The 21924-nt window shown below is 45.2% G+C and overlaps 1 protein-coding gene across 2 annotated transcripts in view; it reads left to right on the forward strand.

The window, feature by feature from the left end:
• The window catches only part of POMT1 (protein O-mannosyltransferase 1), a 46175-nt gene that overhangs the window by 13982 nt on the left and 10269 nt on the right, over nucleotides 1-21924 (forward strand). For both annotated transcript variants that reach the window (XM_069237087.1, XM_069237086.1), the window contains 7 exons: nucleotides 4226-4319; nucleotides 5836-5991; nucleotides 8772-8902; nucleotides 10318-10413; nucleotides 13350-13442; nucleotides 17094-17190; nucleotides 20215-20307. In XM_069237087.1, the coding sequence (XP_069093188.1) occupies nucleotides 4226-4319; nucleotides 5836-5991; nucleotides 8772-8902; nucleotides 10318-10413; nucleotides 13350-13442; nucleotides 17094-17190; nucleotides 20215-20307 (760 nt within the window). The remainder of the gene's footprint in view (nucleotides 1-4225; nucleotides 4320-5835; nucleotides 5992-8771; nucleotides 8903-10317; nucleotides 10414-13349; nucleotides 13443-17093; nucleotides 17191-20214; nucleotides 20308-21924) is intronic.

The following is a 21924-nucleotide window of genomic DNA, read 5'->3' on the forward strand; positions in this document are numbered from 1 at the left end:
CCCTGTAGATAACATACCCTGGTGTGCACCCAGTAGATGGCATCATACCCTGGTGTGCACCCAGTAGATGGCATCATACCCTGGTGTGCACCCAATAGATGGCATCATACCCTGGTGTGCACCCAGTAGATGGCATCATACCCTGGTGTGCACCCAGTAGATACCATACCCTGGTGTGCACCCAGTAGATACCATACCCTGGTGTGCACCCAGTAGATACCATACCCTGGTGTGCACCCTGTAGATGACATCATACCCTGGTGTGCACCCTGTAGATGACATCATACCCTGGTGTGCACCCTGTAGATACCATACCCTGGTGTGCACCCTGTAGATGACACCATACCCTGGTGTGCACCCTGTAGATGACACCATACCCTGGTGTGCACCCTGTAGATGACATCATACCCTGGTGTGCACCCTGTAGATGGCATCATACCCTGGTGTGCACCCTGTAGATGGCATCATACCCTGGTGTGCACCCAGTAGATGGCATCATACCCTGGTGTGCACCCAGTAGATGGCATCATACCCTGGTGTGCAGCCATCAGATCTGTTGCACATGGTACAAAACGTAAAAAATCTTTAAAATGTTAAACTGCCATGTATTGCACCCTGTAAATCATAACAATGTGATCCTGTAAGTACCCAGTAGAACATAACGTGTCCCAGCATGCACTCTGTACCATGCTCTGGTATGTAACCTATAAATCTTAACATGGCGTTGCATACACTGTACTTATTAACGCATCCTGGTTTGCGCCCTATGACCTCTAGCATGCCATACTTTGACCTTTGACGCTTAACCTTTCCCATTATGGGGCACTTTCACTTTTGCATCAGACTACCAGCCACTGCCTCCATTCCGCAGACCACGGAGTCTTGTTGAAGACCGCCATATCACTGCCCATTTTGTTGCAAGTTGTCAACTATAATTTCTGCTCTACCAGGAAGTGTCTTGTTCACGGCTCCCCCACCACGGACATGCTTTGTATACTGGCAGCTTAAGCCACGTTCGCCACGCCATCCCCTGCTGATCATTTACGCCTGCTTCTGAACAACTGTTGTGGGGAGTAGCCAACTATTCTCGAGCGGTCCCTGTTCACATTATCATCTTAGAAGCCTTGAAAAAGCCCCAGACCTGCGAGCTTTAGTGGGCGAAACACGTGTTGTTTATTCTCGTGTAAACTTTGCATAGTGAAATAATAAAATACCATTAATAACTGACAGGAAAGGAAGACCATTAAGAAAACAGCTCAACTTTCTTTTCATTGATTATATGAAACTATTTAAAAAAAAAAAAGAAAAAAAGTACTGATATGTTTATAATATGAAAATATATTTATTTTTTCTGGTAAATTCTGTTAATTAACTCTGCATTCTACGGCCACAGGGTATTTCCGCCTACAGGGATTCTCATAGAACAATTTAATACATTTCTACCATTTTCTCAGAAGTTTATGTACCAGGGCATTCATCCTTTTACATACAGCCTTATTCCCCAGCAACGCAACCTGTAAATGTTATCACATCCTGTTATGCACTCTATAAACCTTAACGAGCTCTGGTACATACTGTATACATTTTAACACAGCCTGTTATGCACCCTGTTATTCTTAAGAAGCTCTATTATACAGCCTATAACTGTTGCACACTCTAGTACGCCCTTATGGATCTTAGCCTCCCCTAGTATGCACCCTATGAATATGAGCCTGTCCTAGCATGCACCCTATGAATATGAGCCTGTCCTAGTATGCACCCTATGAATATGAGCCTGTCCTAGTATGCACCCTATGAATATGATCCTGTCCTAGTATGCACCCTATGAATATGAGCCTGTCCTAATATGCACCCTATGAATATGAGCCTGGCCTAGTATGCACCCTATGAATATGAGCCTGTCCTAGTATGCACCCTAGGAATCTTATCCTGCCCTAGTATGCACCCTAGGAATATTCACCTGCCCTAGTATGCACCCTATGAATATTAGCCTATTCTGGTATGCACCCTATTAATCTTATCCCACCTTGGTATGCACCCTGTGAATCGTATCCTGCCCTAGTATGCACCCTAGGAATATTCACCTGCCCTAGTATGCATCCTATGAATATTAGCCTATTCTGGTATGCACCCTATGAATCTTATCCCACCTTGGTATGCACCCTGTGAATCGTATCCTGCCCTAGTATGCACCCTAGGAATATTCACCTGCCCTAGTATGCACCCTATGAATATTAGCCTATTGTGGTATGCACCCTATGAATCTTATCCCACCTTGGTATGCACCCTGTGACTCGTATCCTGCCCTAGTATGCACCCTAGGAATATTCACCTGCCCTAGTATGCACCCTATGAATATTAGCCTATTCTGGTATGCACCCTATGAATCTTATCCCACCCTAGTATGCACCCTATGAATCTTATCCTGCCCTGGTATGCACCCTATGAATATTCACCTGCCCTGGTATGCACCCTATGAATATTAGCCTATTCTGGTATGCACCCTATGAATCTTATCCTGCCCTAATATGCACCCTATGAATCTTATCCTGCCCTAGTATGCACCCTATGAATATTAGCCTATTCTGGTATGCACCCTATGAATCTTATCCCACCCTAGTATGCACCCTATGAATCTTATCCTGCCCTAATATGCACCCTATGAATCTTATCCTGCCCTAGTATGCACCCTATGAATATTAGCCTATTCTGGTATGCACCCTATGAATCTTATCCTGCCCTAATATGCACCCTATGAATCTTATCCTGCCCTAGTATGCACCCTATGAATATTAGCCTATTCTAGTATGCCCCCTATGAATCTTATCCCGTCCTAATATGCACCCTATGAATATTATCCTGCCCTGGTATGCACCCTATGAATCTTATCCTGCCCTGGTATGCACTCTATGGCTCTTATCCTGCCCTAGTATGCACCCTAGCAATATTGGCCTATTCTGGTATGCACCCTATAAATCCTATCCTGCCCTGGTATGCACCCTATGAATCTTACCCTGTCCTAGTATGCACCTTATGAATATTAGCCTGCCCTAGTCTTGACCCTATGAATATTAGCCTGCCCTAAACTGCACCCTATTAATCTTATCTTGCACTAGTATGCACCTTATGAATATTAGCCTGCCCTAGTATGCACCCTATGAATATTAGCCTGCCCTAAAATGCACCCTATTAATCTTATCCTGCCCTGGCATGCACTCTATGAATCATATCCTGCCCTATTATGCACCCTATGAATATTAGCCTATTCTGGTATGCACCCTATGAATCTTATTCTCCCCTAGAATGCACCCTATGAATATTAGCCTATTCTGGTATGCACCCTATGAATATTAGCCTATTCTGGTATGCACCCTATGAATATTAGCCTATTCTGGTATGCACCCTTTGAATCTTATCCTGCCCTGGTATGCACCCAATGAATCCTATCCTGCCCTGGTATGCATCCTATGAATATTAGCCTATTCTGGTATGTACCCTATAAATGTTATTCTGCCCTGCTATGCACCTTAATAATTAATACACATTTGAGTATGCACTTTATGAATCTTAAGAAGCCCTCCTAGTATTTTACACCCATGGATGCACACTATAAATCTGTGAGACGTCCCGGAATGCATCCCAGCAGATTGCATTAAGTGAGTCCCCAGAGAGATGTTCCTGAACTCCGTGGGATGTTCTGGTAAGAAGTGGCCCAGTCACCTGAGGATGTACACCCGCATTCCAATTACTTACTACTTCCTGCCCCACTCACGCTGCCCATGTTCAGGAAAGTACCTGCGAGAGGCAGTAGGGCCACAAATGTACATCTTGGTGCTCCTTCTGAATGTATCATATGGGCTGGGCTTGCAGAAACTCAGAAACCAATCTTAGATGCACGGACCTCAGAAAGAGGGCAATGCTACAAAGAAACACGAGCACAGACAAATAATTCACTTGCAAGTTTAAAAGGTGGTCAAGGAAACGCATGCAAACTAAAGGATTGATATCAAGGTGGGTGCAGTTCTCTGAGGTGTATAATTAATGCTGCTGCAAATAAATCCTGGGCCCCTTGAAACTCACTTTGTCTTTCAGTCCTGAAAGGGGCTTGGGGTTTGAAGCCATTCAAGTTCACTTAGGAACATTCAGGCAAAAGGAGGTGGGAAAAAGTAACCTATTGCCACGCGTGGTCAGGTATTTTCAGCCTCTGACTCTGCTTCCATTTCAGGGTAAAATATATGGGCCTCTTCACCTATGTTTTGCTCTTGGCCTTGGCTGGAGTCCACATGTGGCAGCTTGTGGGTGACAAAGCCTTATCCAACGTAAGTATCTTTGGAGTGGCTGGCTGGAGCTGCAACCCTTGATTGGCAACCAATATGTTTGTTCTGAAATGTCTTCCACCACAGAAACTCCTAAAATCCTACAGACAAAGTATTTCATACGCCCGGGTCTATCATCCTAAATTGTGGGTGATTCCTCCCACCCCACCCCGATCATATGGCATGCTATGATGTAGGTATTCATATAGCGCTAACTATACATGACGAGGCACTGAAGCACTTAGGACCAACAATCCATTATTAGTGGCTTAGTCAAGCATAAGGGTTCTCATTAGTCGTGCTGTATGTTTTCAGTGCTACAGATTTTGTAATATTTTACTCATGCGGATTTTGTGCACCTTCAGATGCTAATGGTCATGTAATGGAATTATTGGAGTGCCTCATACTGTCAGCAACATGATGTGTGGGCTGAAGAGTATCTCCTGTTTGGTGTTGTCCAGACTGTTTTCCTCCCAGAGATTAGATTTTTCAGTTTTGGTCTGGATTAGAATATGATCACTGATTAAATGTGGAGCTCATGTCCCAGATTTTTAAAATGGGATTTTTTTTTACCTGGGTCTGAGTATATGGGTTTGTTTGTTAGGAAAGTTTCTTACTGTGTGTTTTAGTGGGTTAGTCTTCCTAAGAGGGCTCATTTGCCTACAAGCCCTCAGACCATTTCTGACAAGTACACATCTTTTAATAGAGCACGTAATGCTAGAGCTTGTCCCACAACTGAAGACTATCAGTTGTCACATCATACATCACAGTCTGGGCAAGATAAAGCAAAGTGCCCAGGATGACATAATGTGGTTAAATGCTGAGGCTAAGTTAGAGATTTGTGTGCCCTTGATAACAGTCAGCAATAATGTGGTTAAATGTTGAGGCTCAGTTAGACATTCATATGCCCTTGATAACAGGCAGCAGTGTAATTTAACATTTGTAGAAAACTGTCAATGTAGATTTTTTTTTGACCTGGCTTCGATTGAATATATTACTCTTCTCTTTTGCGTTTCCGCAACAAGGTGTATGGTCTGACAACTTTCCACCCTGTCCTTGTGACAACTGTTCTGTTCAATCCACTACCCATTTAATGCTGTTTTTTCATTGTATCAGGCCATTTGTACTCTGTTTTTTCCAGTTTCACACCCTATGAACTTTGTCACCTAGTGTGGGTTTTCAATACCTTCAGCAGTTGGACTCTATTGAAAAATGCAGCGCGGTCATTAATTTAATCAGAGGCGCAGTTAGTATCAGGAAGCGGTATTCATCTTAATGGTTTTCTTAGGCACTGTAATATCTTTTATAGTTTGACATTTAGAATTTGTAAATTTTAATGAATTTATGTCTCTTTTTAGGAGTGTGAAAACATTTTGATGTTTTAGGATGTGATGAAATTGTCATTGTGATTGGCAACCTATGTACTTTTATGGCATTTTATGCCAAATAAAGTTTATTTGACTATGAGCTAACATTACAAATTGACTCTGTCTACTTACTGTCATTCCTGTTTCCTCAGATTACAGTTTTGTGCCACGTGCTGGCCCGCGCTGGGGCTCTGCTCGCGACACCAGTTCTGCTCTACCTCTTCATTTTCTACGTCCACCTGTCACTGCTGTGCCGCTCGGGCCCCCATGACCAGATCATGAGTAGTGCTTTCCAAGCCAGCCTGGAGGTAAGGACTATACGGGCTCCTGTAGAGGAATGATTAGTGTGGCACACGGGGGTGGGGTCCACAAGCAGTGGGTATGTTGAACCCAACCTTCTTCACTACTGTGATAGTCTCTGGTGAACATTGGTTTGCTTGTTACTTTAAAGTTATGGTCAGTGGAAAATGAGGTTACCAGACAGACCAGTATCTTCTGCCTGATGCTCCCTGAAGGGTTGAGAGACACATGCACGCCCTGCCTAGAGGCACATAAAAGGCCAGACTTTGGCGTTGGTGCGGACAGGAAAGTACACTTCCTCACATATTGTGGCAATGCCCAAGGATCGCCTCCTTTTGGCAGTCCATCCTCCAAGCGATAGAGGACATATATGACACAACCATACCGCGCTTCCCAAGCTACATACTACTAGGCCTCCCCAACCCCCAAACATATCCTCTCCGCACACCCAAAGGTAGGCCTATTGCCTTGTCGCTGGGGGCTGCTAAACAACTGCTTCTTTCACATTGGTGTACCACGACCATTCCCACCCACACTGACTGGCTGCATAGGCTGTGGACTCTTATGGCTATAGAAAAATTGACTGCGGCAGCGACTGGCTCACTGCCCCTCTTCGATAAAACATGGGGACCATGTATCAAATACTTGTCGGACGCATTTAGGGAACTAACTTGCCAATCCTACTTACGCATCCTTCGACTGACGAGTCTTGCCTAGACTTCCCTTTGAACAGGCTGACCAATGAGACCTTAAGGTTTTCCCCGCTTGCAGTTAACACTCCGAGTATGCATGTTGAGTGCGGTAATTATTAGACTCTGGGTGCTGCACCTCCCCAACCATCCTCTTCTTCTATGTTACCTGTCTCCCCACTGGCCGGTGGTTGTAGGTGGCAGAAACTGTATCATTCTACAAAATCAATAAAAGAGATCTTAAACCATAAAAGGCCAGAATATTCATTTCTGTTCTTACTACCTTGGCACATCTCTAGCTCTACGCTCGACCGGGCAGAGAAATGCATGCCCTATCTGCTGCCTCTTAAAAACCAGACAGGAACGTCTGTGACTGCTGTAAAACTGAACAGTGGTTCCTGCGATATAATTAGGGAACAACAATAACATAGACAATAAATGTTTTGAGTACTGAAGGCAAGCACATTACTGGGTAATGTAACTGAGACATACGGCATTCAGGAGAGTAACATTTCCTCATTAAATACACGATACTTAGTAGACGTAACTATAATACATTTACTTAATCTAAAGAGTGCCTATAAATGCTGAACAGTGAAAGGTGGTTAATGTGATAAACAGTACCTGCTGCTTATGGAGATTCCCACAAAACAGAAAGAGACAGAAAGTGTAAATTGTACATGTGTGTTGTTTCCAAAAGCAAAAGAGACAATGAGCAGATCAATAGTGGTTCTTTTGGAGCAAAGCTGACAACTTTTCGATCCAGAGGGAAGTAAGGTTCCTCATGTGGATTGAGGTTTGGAATGGAAAAAAAAAAAACAGACAGAGGAAAATGAATAGGTCGGGAGGGATCAATCCAGGCAAGCAAGGCAAGCACACTTAGAGAAAGAGCCTGGAGAGGAAGAATAAGGAGAGCAGAATGGATGGTTTGAAAGAACAAGTTTAAACACGTGCGATAGTGAGGCTACCCAGCGGAGGGTTCCTTACAGTAAAGTGTAAAACCTAGAATGGACCAAAACTTTAGAATTGCATCAAGTGAAGAATGATAAAAGGTGCCTGGGACAAGGGCTTTAGCAAATTTAATCAATGGTACGAGAATCCATCTCTTTCGGATATCTTCTAGACTGAGGCCCATATGAGAAAAGGCGCTGACCATTGGCCTCAGGGTAGGCCTCATATTGCAAGGTATTTACATAATTGTCAGCAATGAGACTGTCTGTTCTTACTGGTGGAGCTACGTGTCCATCCTGGTGCTCCCTACTGGGCTGAAGCATGCGTGTCCTGCCTGCTGACCCTTAAAAGTAAGACAGATGTCTCTCCATCCTGCTGTTCCCTACAGGACTGAGACACCCGTGCATGCATTCCATGCTACTCATTAGGGATCATATATGATCCTTCTGTTCCTAGTGGTCATGCAGATGTATGTCCAGCCTGTTGCCCTTTACAGGCCAAAAGAGTAGCAAACTGACTTGTAAGTTTGATGTGCTGCCCTTGCACATTAGAGCTGTGTTTTCAATCTGGCATCCGATCTCTAGCATGTAAAATAATAACCTAAAAAATAACTTCTCCAGAAAAAGACAAAATCCGACCTCTGTCTAATCCTGAACTTGACTCAAATTGTTTCAAGTTAGTTTGAATGAATTTAGGAATTAAATACTTGTACTGTTTGTAGGGATGTATTAGGGTAAGTTGGAGCTTCGGGAAGTGTGTTTTGGAGTCTTCTGTTTTGGAAAGTATATTTGTTTAGTCTGTTTCACACTGGACTCCACTAACTAAAAGTGCAGCAGAACACATTTCTACTCCACTGTTTCCTACAAGTCAAATTTGCTTCTTGAATGTGGCCATTTGGACAACATTGAAACTCTTTTTAAGGACTCATGGTGGTGTCTAACTTGTGTACTACACACACTAAGGCAATCCCATGTCAGACTACTGACCGTGTCTTGACAGCGCCTGAATTTGTGCAATATACAGAGCACTGAAGGCGTTGCCTCATTTCTGGAGTATGATCTTATTTTAATTATGTGGTTGGCCCAGCTTGGGAGATGAGCAGACATTTCTTAGAGCTGGTAGATATCTCTTCTTCTTTGTTTGTGCAGGGCGGATTGGCGCGGATCACACATGGTCAGCCATTGGAGGTGGCCTATGGGTCACAGGTCACCATAAGAAATGTGATGAGCAAGCCTGTACCATGCTGGCTGCACTCCCACAAGAACACCTACCCCATCAGGTGAGGGCATCTGCCACTCTTAAAGCAACACCTTTGCTATGATGGGGGTGGGAGAGGGCACCTATGCTGTCTCTTCCTTCTCGCATGCTGCTGCTAAGTCTTTTAAAAGTTTAAGGGCCTTTATTCCTTTTCATAATCATTAGTACCCAGTTTACGATTGGTGAAGAGGACGATATACTTGGTATGAGATGTGCATTTACTCTGGGTGGAGCCAATTAACCTATTTTGTATCAATGTTTGCAGCAGGCAGATGCACGTACCATACGAAATGTTGGACAATAATTGTCAAACGACATAAAACACTTTGTTAACATCATATTATTGACAAAGAGAATAAGGATATGAAAACATAAGAGCGAGCCATATACATTTTAACTCAGTGACTAGTTGGCCAAAGTGTACATTTTTGACGTAGAGCCAGCAGGTCTTGCACCCTGCAGTGGGGCACAGGCCTCTGGCTCCATCAGCGCTGAAGATTAAGGAAGAAGAGATACAAGGAGAACAAGTATAAATCACATTATTTCTGAGGTCAGAACTATGTTAGGGCACATGATCTGCAGGACACATGATATTTTATTTAACTTTATGCTGCTTTGTGTGATACACACGTGAAAGGGGTGGGGAACGGGTTTAGTGTAAACAAACCTATACATGTTTTTCAGCTGGAATTAAAACCTTCCTTTATAATGGGGTAATGCGGTTTCAGCACATGATGGGTGAATGTGTAGATAGGTCCTGTGTGTTGAAAATGTAACGGGTTACAGTACACTGCTACGGGGCGAAACGCTTGTTGGCTGTACAACCAAACATGGAAACTTTGACCAACTGTTCTTTGAATTAAATTGTGTATAATTCGCTCTTATATTTTCATGTCTATATTTCTTGTCAATAATATGTTGCTAGTAAAAAGAATTATATGTCCTTTTGCCAGTTATTGTCTAATATTTTGTATGGTATGTGCATCCGCCTGCGACAGCAAGTCACTTTAATGCTTGAGGTTTCATTCGATACCTGCTTGGATCAGATGGTGCTCAGAATAATTGACCCCTCGTCGAATCCCTGCTCAGCGAACAGCTCTGTATTACAGAGCCTGAGGTTACAAGCATCCCAGTGAGACCCAAGCCATAGACCCAACCAGGATCATTGATGAAATAAGGCCTCCTGTGTTTGATTCCTTGCCCCTGGGGAGGTATAAGGTCTTCCTTTTAGCCCCTTGTGTGCACTGGGCAAGGACCTTACTTCCCAAATGCTTGGCATGACTGTCTGATTACGAGCCTCCTCCTGGCCATTGCTCTGATACTTTGGGTCAGAGGGGTGTAACTCCGTCACTTTGCTCTTGAGCCTTGTGCTGGATACGATGGAAGTGGGTTTCCTGGACCCTTATTGCTGTTTATAGTTTTCTCTTACCTGTGCAGGTATGAAGATGGCCGAGGCAGCTCTCACCAGCAGCAGGTGACGTGTTACCCCTATAAGGATGTCAATAACTGGTGGATCATCAAGGACCCAGCCACGTGAGTACTGAGGAGGGCCAAGGACACAGAGTTGGATTCAGTCAGAGCCTCCTGGGCAGATGGTTGTGGGGTAACATTCTGCAAGAGCGCTCTGAGCAGAAGGGGGCACGCTGGGATTCAGCCAGCGTGCACTGAGCGGAACAGTGTGGGGTGGGATTCTACCGGTATGTTCCAAGCAGAAGAGGGACAGTGGTAGGTTTTTAGAAGTTCCCTGAGCAAAAGGGCAATATCCTATCAGCGTGCCTGAGCAGAAGGTGCAGGTTTCTACCAGAGTGCTCCAAGCAGATGGCAGCAGGGCAGATTCTGCCAGGCTACCTTTAGCATAGTGGGCAGATGGGATTGTACCAGAGTCCCCTAAAGAAAGGTGGCTGCAGGATTATACCACAGGGTGCTGAGCAGAAGGTGGAACAGTAGGGGTCTGTCATATTGTTTGGAATAGAAGGAGCACAGTCGGATTCAATCATATTGATCTGTGCAGAAAGGTCAGAGCAGGATTATAGAAGAAGGGGCAGAGCAGGATTATAGCAGGGAACCAATCCAGAGTTTCCCAAGCTGAACGTGGTGGAGTGGAGTGGGGTGGCATTCTACCAGAGTGCTCAGAGCAGCAAATGGCTGGTGGGATTCTTCTTGAGTGTCCCGCGTGGAAGGCAGCGGGTGGCATTCTACCAGTGTCCCTGTGGAAGGCAGCGGGTGGCATTCTACCAGAGTGTCCCGCGTGGAAGGCAGCGGGTGGCATTCTACCAGAGTGTCCCGCGTGGAAGGCAGCGGGTGGCATTCTACCAGAGTGTCCCGCGTGGAAGGCAGCGGGTGGCATTCTACCAGAGTGTCCCCCGTGGAAGGCAGCGGGTAGTATTCTGCCAGAGTGTCCCGAGTGGAAGGCAGCATGTGGGATTCTACCAGAGTATCCCGCGTGAAAGGCAGCGGGTAGTATTCTACCAGAGTGTCCCACGTGAAAGGCAGCGGGTAGTATTCTACCAGAGTGTCCCGAGTGGAAGGCAGCATGTGGGATTCTACCAGAGTGTCCCGCGTGGAAAGCAGCGGGTGGGATTCTACCAGAGTGTCCCGAGTGGAAGGCAGCATGTGGGATTCTACCAGAGTGTCCCGCGTGGAAAGCAGCGGGTGGGATTCTACCAGAGTGTCCTATGTGGAAGGCAGTGGGTAATATTCTACCAAAGTATCCTGAGCGGAACGCAGCGGGTGGGATTCTACCAGAGTGTCCCACATGGGAGGCAGCGGGTAGTATTCTACCAGAGTATCCCGAGCGGAAAGCAGCAGGTGGGATTCCACTAGTGTCACGAGTGGAAGGCAGCGGGTGGGATTCTACCAGTGTGTCCCACGTGGAAGGCAGCGGGTAGTACTCTACCTGAGTGTCCTGCGTGGAAGGCAGCGGGTGGGATTGTACTAGAGTGTCCCGAGTGGAAGGCAGCAGCTAGTATTTTACCAGAGTGTCCTGAGTGGAAGGCAGCATGTCCCGCGTGGAAGGCAGCGGGTGGGATTCTACCAATGTCCCGAGTGGAAGGCAGCGGTGGGATTCTACCAGTGTCCCGAGTGGAAGGCAGCATATGGGATTCTACCAGAGTGTCCCGAGCGGAAACGCAGCGGGTGGGATTCTAGCAGTGTCCCGCGTGGAAGGCAGCGGGTGGGATTCTACCAGTGTCCCGAGTGGAAGGAAGCATATGGGATTCTACCAGTGTGTCCCAAGTGGAAGGCAGCGGTAGGATTCTACCAGTGTCCCGAGTGGAAGGCAGCATATGGGATTCTACCAGAGTGTCCCGAGCGGAACGCAGCGGGTGGGATTCTAGCAGTGTCCCGAGTGGAAAGCAGCGGGTGGCATTCTACCAGAGTGGCCCACGTGGAAGGCAGCGGGTAGTATTCTACCAGAGTGTCCCGCGTGGCAGGCACTGGGTGGGATTCTACCAGAGTGCCACGAGTGGAAGGCACCGGGTGGGATTCTACCAGACTGTCCCGAGTGGAAGGCAGCGGGTGGGATTCTACCAGAGTGTCCCGAGTGGAAGGCAGCGGGTGGGATTCTACCAGAGTGTCCCACATGGAAGGCAGCGGGTGGGATTCTACCAGTGTCCTGAGTGGAAGGCAGTGGGTGGGATTCTACCAGTGTCCTGAGTGGAAGGCAGTGGGTGGGATTCTACCAGTGTCCTGAGTGGAAGGCAGCGGGTGGGATTCTACCAGTGTCCTGAGTGGAAGGCAGTGGGTGGGATTCTACCAGTGTCCTGAGTGGAAGGCAGCATGTGGGATTCTACCAGTGTGTCCCACGTGGAAGGCAGGGAGTGGGATTCTACCAGTGTGTCCCACGTGGAAGGCAGGGAGTGGGATTCTACCACAGTGCCTGGAACAGAAGGTGGCCAGGTGGGATTCTTCCAAAAAGCCATGCCAAGGAGCAGACATGGTGGGATTATAAGAGACTCCCCAAGCCGAGGGGAGTGGGAATCTACCAGAGTGCTCTGAGAAGGGGTTGGTAAATGAGACTGTAAAAGAGTGCCCTGAGAAAAAAAGGGGCACAGTGGGATTCTACAAGTATACTCTTGACTGCAGGCAGCTGGTTTGATTCCTCCAGTTTCCCAAGCAGAAGTGGTGGGATTCTATCACAGTGCTATTAGAAGGTGGTGGCACAGAGGGATTCTACCAGAGGACACTGAGTAGAAGGAGGCGGGGTAGATTCTACCCAAGCGCCCGGAGCAGAGTGCAGTTGATGGGATTCTACAAGAGCACCCTGAGCAGAATGGGGAGGCTAGGTTCTCTTGAACATCCTGTGCGGAAGGGATGATCTTCATGTATTCACTAGTCAGTCCTGGCACCTTTGCAGGATTGGAAGGTACATTAGCCATTTTGGCACACATTTGCTCCCGTGTGAGAGGTTGACTTAAGTGTTTTAGTTTTTGATACTTCCTTCCTTCCTTCCCATTTCCTTCCTTTTCCAGACAGAAGATGGTGGTGAACGACCCTCCGCGCCCAGTGCGACATGGGGATATTGTGCAGCTGGTGCACGGGATCACAGCTCGCTACCTCAACACGTAGGTGTCTACGCATTGTGCAGGGTGTTTTTTTTTTTAGAGAGCAGTAGAGAGGCCTACATATGTTTTCACAAATGCAACAAGCGGGTGGAATCTCTGGTGTTGCAACCTTCAGTACACTAGTGATGACACCTACTAGAAACTACCTTACTGTTGAGCACAGGTGCCTGCAGAGAAAAGGCCATGTTGTGCCTTAATTTAAGATCCCAACTTTGGGAGCAGGAGGTGCTTGAGTTATCACCTCTGCATGTTCATTTATTCTTTCAGTGTTCGTGTCTTGTTGGTCTGCACAGAAGAGCCTTGTTTGTTTACAGGCAGTGGAGCCTTACTTGAGGTCCTGGATTAAGGATTGTTTACTGTTGGTAAGAGCATTTATTGATGCTCTTATAATAAGAGCACAGTGTGATGACGTGGATTCAAGGTCACATATTTATTGAGTGCCCTGTGTACAAAAAGGGGTGTTAATAGCACAATTAAAACAAGTGTTTGATGTATTCATTTGAGTTGAGGTATTGGTGTATTAAATTTGAGTTTGGATTCATCAGTGCGTTTTATATGAGTGTTGTTTGATTGGCTTACTTTATGCATGACTGTTGTATTTAATATAAGAACTTTGTTTTATGTGTGCACGCGTTACGATTAATTTTGTGTATTTCCTTAAATAGTGAAAACTCGTCCCATGTGGATGTCGGGGCACTGTTCATCAAACACTGAAACAGAAGTTAGTCCTAATTTGTGAAAAACATTGAGGCACATTTCTCATACTTTCACATGATGGTTAACAATGGGAAAAGCTGCTCAGTACACAAGCGATGCATGAACCAAGGAATATGAAGAATAGATGAGCATCGAATGAAATGTCTTTGAAATTGGTATTACAAGGTAGCAAGTACCTGTGCTACATATTAGAGCAAGGCATGCATGATTTACAAAAAAATCACAGAAAAGCCAGCCAGTGTTTAATTAAAAAAAAAAAAAAAAAGATTTGTGCCACGGCATGTTAGTGTTGCGCATGTCATGACAAGGACCAGAAGTGTAAGATATTCAGTAGAGACGATAAAGTAGTTGTGTGTTGATTTGGGTAAAGATGAGCGCATCAGGTGCATTAAGTAGAAAAGCCAATAGTGTTTATAAGTAGAGATGGCTGAGCCCAAACAGTAGTTTTGGGATTGTACCAAAAAACATAACAGCATTCACTTACCAAGAGGCAGAGGTACCATAAAAGGTGGACAACTGGCTGAACGTAGCTGACTTAATCGAATAACTGATTTAAAAAAACAAAAAAGCTGTGAACTAATGCATATAACCCTTTCCACAGGCTCGTCCCTCCTCCATCTCTCCTTTACTCATCCCAGGCCTCATCCTATTACTATAACCTCCCGGTTATCACTCTTGGATTCTTCTCTCCTCACTTACTCCAGTCAATCCAACTAATAAACTCACATATCCGCGCCTCAAATTAACTACTGAAAAAATACTAAAACTGAACTCCTATTTCCCTATACTAATCCAGCACTAATTCCTCTTGTGTTCCAGAGTAGCATGCTACTCGTCGAAAAGCGCTTCGCCTCGTCAGGGGTAGTAAGCGCTATATAAATACTATTATAATTGCATAGTAGATCTAGGGGTGCTTCACAATACGGTGGTGGTATCAGAACACAGGGGAGGCTTGATTTTATTTATATAAGAAAAACACTGAAAAAGAGAAATACATGCAATTACTGTGTGGACTGAATTAGTTTCTCAAGCAGTTTCTTTAGGAGTGGTTTGAAAACAACAAGGAACGAGCATTCCTCATTTGAGGAGCAAAAGCGGTCCAAGTTCAGGTTGTGCGTGAGTTTCCAGAGAAGGATTGACGCAGTGTCCTTCTCGAAGAGAGGAATGGAAAGGGACCAAAAGATTTTTCATCACATTTTGTGTGCGCCTCCAGATATAGATACTTTTTGAGTTAGATCTCTGGGAAATTTTAGTTGTAAGGCATGCAGTTTCTGTGGAGCAGTGTGTCTGGAGCTGTTTATAGTAGGCAAGAGTACAAGTGATTTGATCAGATTGTTTGCTGCTGGTAGCGAATCTAGCAGCAGTGCAAAGGATGGAAATTTGAGGTGGAAACATGGTTGTGGGAAGCCGGGTAGGGTCTCAATGAAGTGGCCTAGACTCCACTGCTAATTTCAGATATTTATCCAACCTTATCTGCTTCATGTCTTTGAGCTTTTGAAGTTGGAATCTTACAAATCTGGCCACTGATTGTACGTTTTCTTTGAAGTTTTCATTGAGAAGGACACGCTTGGCATTTTAGTGTAGACCATTTCAGAGCAATACAATTGTTTTTGATGGTTTCAAGACATTGACAGCTTTCTGCTGGGTGGAGGTTTGAGATGAGAAGGAGAAATTCAGTCTGCAGAGGATTTCTGTTCCATCCATTTATCAGTTTGCTGAGGAGATGATTTGATTGTGGAGATTGATCGAAGGGAGTCCAATTTACGATCAACTTTGGTGTCATTAGTGTGCGATGAAAGGATATACCAAGAGCTTACAGTAAACCGCCCAGTGCCTCGACATGGAGATTGCAAAGCAATGGTACCAGCACTGAACTCTGATTGGCACCGCTTGTGACAGGGGTAGGATCAGAGATGCCTTGCCTATTTTTAATCACCCGATTGTGAGATTGAAACCATTTCAGGATTGTTCCATCCCAGGCCATTTCTATTGGTGGCCTTTGGAGCCAAAAGCAGCTCCTGGAGCGGCGAGCGCTGTCATCAGGGATGACTTCAATGGAAGAGTTGTAATTACGAAAATGAAGATTTATGTTGTTGATGAAAGGAGCAAGAGATCAGGGTATTTTGAAAGCTGATTAAGAATGTGATTAGGAAATAAGACCAGTAAATGCTGATGGGGATTAGAGATTGAAATGAGGTCTTGTTTTCTTCTGAACACGAACTTTATTGCATTTTAGCGATTCATACTTGTTATAGACATGTCATGATAGTATGTATAACAGTAAACGCAGTCTTGTTTCGCGAAAAAGAGGTTGTAAATGACACCATTACCGTGAGAAGTGACAGCATGGTAGATATGGTAATGTTGAAGAAGGTTGCTCGCTCAGGTGAAGGGTGAAGGTTCTGTGGTGGTTGTCGGGTAACATATTACTTTTGACACAGTCGCCCTCGAAGATGCTGTCACAATGAGATAGCCGGTTAGAAGTGATGACTTCGGAGGGCTCGTCAACAGAACTAATGTATGAGCCGCCTTGGGTGTATGTAATATAAGAGTAATGTTTGATTGGCGTGTGTAATAGAAGAGCCTTGTTTAGTGCACTTAATATGCAGCTGCAGTTTGATTAGTGTATGTAAGAGCGTTGTTTGATTGCTATTTATTAGAAAAGGGTTTTGACAGCTACATTTAATGTCAGGGTAGATCATTTTGTGTAATTAAAATTGTTTGACCTGTGAATTTAATATAGGAGGACTGATTGTTGGTTTTAACGTAGAAGCATTGACTGGTGTATTTATTATAGGAGCATTGTTTAATTGGTGTACTTTATAGAAGAGTGTTGTTTAATTGGTGTACATCAGTTATGATCACATTGGTTTTGTAAGAATATTTCTTGACTGCAGTGTGAGTGATTTTAATTTTTTTGTGATTTCCTTTCAGGCACGACGTTGCTGCACCTCTCTCCATCTACAGCCAGGAGGTGACATGTTACATAGACTATAATGTCTCAATGCCAGCCCAGAACCTCTGGAAGGTGGTGAGTGCAGGAGATATTATCAACTAAACTTCCCTTTTCCCCCCTTTGCGCCCTTTGTCAGGGGGTCACAAGTGCTTGATTGCACTCTTGCCGTCCTCTTTGGCAGCACAGATACTGAAACAGCTGCTCGATGGGGAATCCCGAGGTGTAAATTCCTGCACAACATCACCAGATTTTCACACTGCCCATAAGGGCATACCTCTTGTACTGTGCACCTCTGCCAACCTTTCATACTACTCAACGGTGCCAGCTCCTCACACTGCCCACCAGTACCAGCCTGTAACACTGCACCCAAAGTCTGCATCGTACACCGCCCACTAGTGCCAACTTCCAATACTACCTGCTAGTGCCAGCTCCTCACACTGCCCACCAGAGCCAGCCTGTAACACTGCCCCCCAGCGTCTGCTTCGTATACCGCCCACTAGTGCCAACTTCCAATATTACCTGCTAGTGCCAGCTCCTCACACTGCCCACCAGAGCCAGCCTGTAACACTGCCCCCCAGCGTCTGCTTCGTACACCGCCCACTAGTGCCAACTTCTAATACCTGCTAGTGCCAGCTCCTCACACTGCCCACCAGAGCCAGCCTGTAACACTGCCCCCCAGCGTCTGCTTCGTATAATGCCCACTAGTGCCAACTTCTAATACCTGCTAGTGCCAGCTCCTCACACTGCCCACCAGAGCCAGCCTGTAACACTGCCCCCCAGCGTCTGCTTCGTATAATGCCCACTAGTGCCAACTTCTAATACCTGCTAGTGCCAGCTCCTCACACTTCCCACCAGTGCCAGCCTGTACCACTGCACACAGTCTGCTTCGTATACCGCCCACCAGTGCCAAATGTTCACAGTTCTGGCTTGTACCAGCTTCTCACACTACCCATCAATGCTAGCTCCTTACACTAGCCACCTGTACAAGCTTTTTTACTTTGCTAGATATATTGTATTGCACACTTCAACATTGCATCTGTCAAACTGATATAATAGTGACAAATAGAATTTAACATACGTTATAGGGTATTGCATTCTAACAAATGAAATGAGGAGACTACGCTAGCCGGGCATGGACAGTGATGCGTCTCTTGATGGTTCTAGCGCCTTGCATTTTTTTCTGGTCTGGATGATATGTTTGGTCTGGTCACAGACCTGGCACGGACGATTCCCCGGCGTCCACTGATCTAGAGATAGCTCTTTGTTTTGAGGAGCCCTGGTGAGACCAGCACATCCACAGGAAATCTCCTCTCCCCATCTCAGCAAGGGCAGACTCAATGTGGCTCCGGTGGTTGCTGGCCATGTAGCTTGGAGAGATGGTCCTGTGTTGGAGGGACGCCTTCGAGTCTCACAGTCTGTTGGAGCTGAGGCAGGTCCCCTGTGTAGGAAGGCTGTAGCAACAAGACGTGATCGAGGAGGAGGCAACAAGAGTGGGCTCTGGCTGGCTTTTTTGGTGGAATCTTTCCCCACGTAGTGAAGATAGACAGCAAAGCAGGATGTAGTAGTTGGACAGCTAAAGCTCCAGAACATCATCTCTGCTCTTGAGAGGGTACTTCTCATTTGATGCCATTGGAGGTGTCTGCCTTTTGTAGATGAGATGGTCTCTGAAGAAAACAAATTGGGGGGGCGATAGAATAAACATGACATTTCCTCATGCTAAAGGCTAAGGCCTCCATTTCAAAGGGATGGCACGATACTGCAGAAGAGGGGCTGAATCTCCTGTGACTGGTTTTACTTGGGAAAGCCAGGCTGAGGGAATCATTACACAATCTACAAGAGTTTAATCAAGCATCAAGACACAAATGGCCCTTGTGGGGGAAGTGTCAGAGTAATCTAAGACCTGCATGTCAAACAATAAGTGATGAGTGAGGTTCCTTGATAAGAGTTGCAGTTCTAGAGACACAAAAGTAGACAAGCAAGGCCTGAATAACAGTGCAGAGATCATTTAGAAAAATATGTCATTCACACGCCCACAGGACACACCACCCCCGCTGCTGGTGAGGACATCAGGAGCTTGGCACATTGCTTCCTGCAAAAAGAAGTACAGGGCTCTGATTCCTGCAGTGGATTCGAGAGTCACTAGATTCCCGAGAAAGGGTTGCTGGGGAGCAGTGCTTTGGTAGAGGTGTCCACTGCTAAACAGAGGGAATTAATCACAAGAACAGCAGCTAAAAACTACCTTTCACTTTTCTGGTCTTAGAGTTCATGTGTTCCCAGATCTTAGTTGAGCAATTTTGCAGAGGAGACCAGAACTGCAGGTGAACTGCTCTCTCGAGGGTACAAAGCCTCTGGATAGTTTCCATCAAAACTGTGGGTGAAACATGAGAGGAGAGTCCTGAGCCTTACTCAGGTCAGTCTACCCAAGACTTCCTGGGAGGGCGGGGCTTGGACAGGCTGGATGAGGCTCACCATAGTTTACATAGAGGTGTCTCTTAGCCTATTCTACAGTGAAGGTACTTTATTTGAAAGTCTGCCTTGTGTTAACCCTCCCTCTCTCGGTGTTTTAGAATACGTTCACAGTTAACGTGCTTGTTTGGTTTGAGTTAAATTGCACCTAGTAAAACCTTCTCCACTTAAGAAACCTTATGGGTCGTTTTTTCCCCTCGTCTTCCTATTTTTAAAGAGGACAGTTCTAGTGTTGGGCTGAATAAGTTGCCTTTTGACAACAATATCTGAGATAGTCAGGGTTCTGTTTGTTATTACTTTATTAAATAATATTTGTTGTTAGGCTGTGTGTTATTTGCATTGTAGCCATGTTGTCTCTTTATCTCCATAAAAACAAACCTAACAAAAGAAAGATATGGTGTAGAGAATGCCTCTAACTTCATGAGACAAGAACGTAAAGTGGGTTATTCTCTACATACATATGCTGGGATTTGTTGGTGTGAAAATATGTACCACCCTAATTTGAAGCGTGTTTTTTCCTGACACGTTTGGAGTGCGAATTTTGGTTTTGCTTTCTTTTTCTTCACACTAAACTCTTTGCTTACCTTGTTTTGTGCATTAGAATATGCTAATGCACCTTACGTTACCTTATAGGACATAGTTAACCGGGAGTCGGACAAAGACGTGTGGAAGACGATTTTGTCCGAAGTGAAGCTGGTGCATGTGAACACATCTGCAGTGCTGAAGGTAACTAATCCTGGAGCGTGACACTGAATATTCATTTCTAGGAACAACTCTGAGGTACATCTGCTTCCCATGCGAAACCTTGAAATCTCCGTTTAAGGAATGAAAGCTGCCAAGATTTAAACTTATTATGGATAGGAATGTGCACCTGCCAACAAGTGTACCCCCACATTGCACTCTTTGTTGAAATCCGCTAAGGCCTGACTAATATATTGGTGCCATTTCAAGATCTTAATAAGCATATCCTGTGACCGGGCACCTGACTGTCCTCCCTGAAGCCCTTAATCAAACAAGTTTGTCCTAGAATTAAGGCACTAGCAGAAAATCCAGCTGGAACACCCACTTTATTGTCTTCAGAAATCCAGTCCGCTTAACATAAAGACTTAGGGGCGTATTTACAAGAAGTGATACGTTGCGGCAGGGATGCGTCAAAAAAAGTTGTGCTACGTCAGTATAGGTTACAACGGTATGGACACGTATTTACAGTATGAGGCACCATGGCGTAAGGATACGTCCTAAATTCTGACACATCAGTGGGAACTCTGCCACAACACAGTGGTGCATTGCTGATGTTGGCCTTCAACCAACCCAACTGCAACGCTTCACAAATTAGAGGCGATGGGCCCGTTTAGACGCAAGTAGCCCATTGTATGGAAACCAATGTGAAAGACTGTAAAATGGTGGAATAGCACCTTGTACAATCTTACATTACAGTGTGTATAGTCACATACAGTGTGCGTAGTCTAAGTGTATGTAGAGACCTCAGTATGAGTGAATGACAGTGTTATGTGAGTGATTGCAAGTATATGTTGTGATTCTGTAAAGTGGCCATGCAGGTATTACCTACCTTAGGTGTGTACTTACCTGTTGTCCTTTGGAGTATGCTGGCCTGGACCTGGGTTATGAAGGTGTAGGAATGCTGACGCATTTCAGGCTTTGCGAGGCGCATCTGGAAGAATCGTCACACAATGAAAACTTGTAAATACCACTGCGTCAATTGTAAATGAGTTTTCTGACGGAACGCCCACCCAGCATATCTAATCTGCAAAATGCAGCCGTATCCCACTGCGTTTTTTTCCTGATGCGGGCCTCGACAAACTGACGCATCGAGCCAAATGCGTCACCTTGTGCATATGGAGCTACCATAGCACCGCTGGTGCATCAAAAAAAGAAAAAGACACAGCGGTGGCAGAAGTTCCTTGTAAATATGCCCCTCAATCTTAAGGCCAAAGATCAGTATCTCACAAAGATGCCCTCCAGTACATCATAGTCACATTTTGCTCCAACAGGGAACCTATATTTCTCGGAGTTTCATCTTTACCCCTACACGGATTTTGGGACCAAATCACAAACAAAACCAAATAGAACCATGCCTGTATAGGCATACTCTTTGCCTGGCGGCTTTACTGTTGTTGTTGTGTGTGTTTTTTATTTTTTTAAGGTTTTTTTTTTTTTTTTTTTTTGTGCATCCTGTAACCTAACTTGGCATACATGTGGAGAAATGATGACCTGGCATATACCGGTCAGCTCTACCCTAGGGACTACAGACAGGCAATCACTTGTGCATTTATATATTTTTTTTCTTCTCAGCGAATTTTTTTTTTTTACGTGAAGAAATCT

This window comes from Pleurodeles waltl, chromosome 6 (genome assembly GCF_031143425.1).
Source record: "Pleurodeles waltl isolate 20211129_DDA chromosome 6, aPleWal1.hap1.20221129, whole genome shotgun sequence".
NCBI classification, from domain to species: Eukaryota; Metazoa; Chordata; class Amphibia; order Caudata; family Salamandridae; genus Pleurodeles; species Pleurodeles waltl.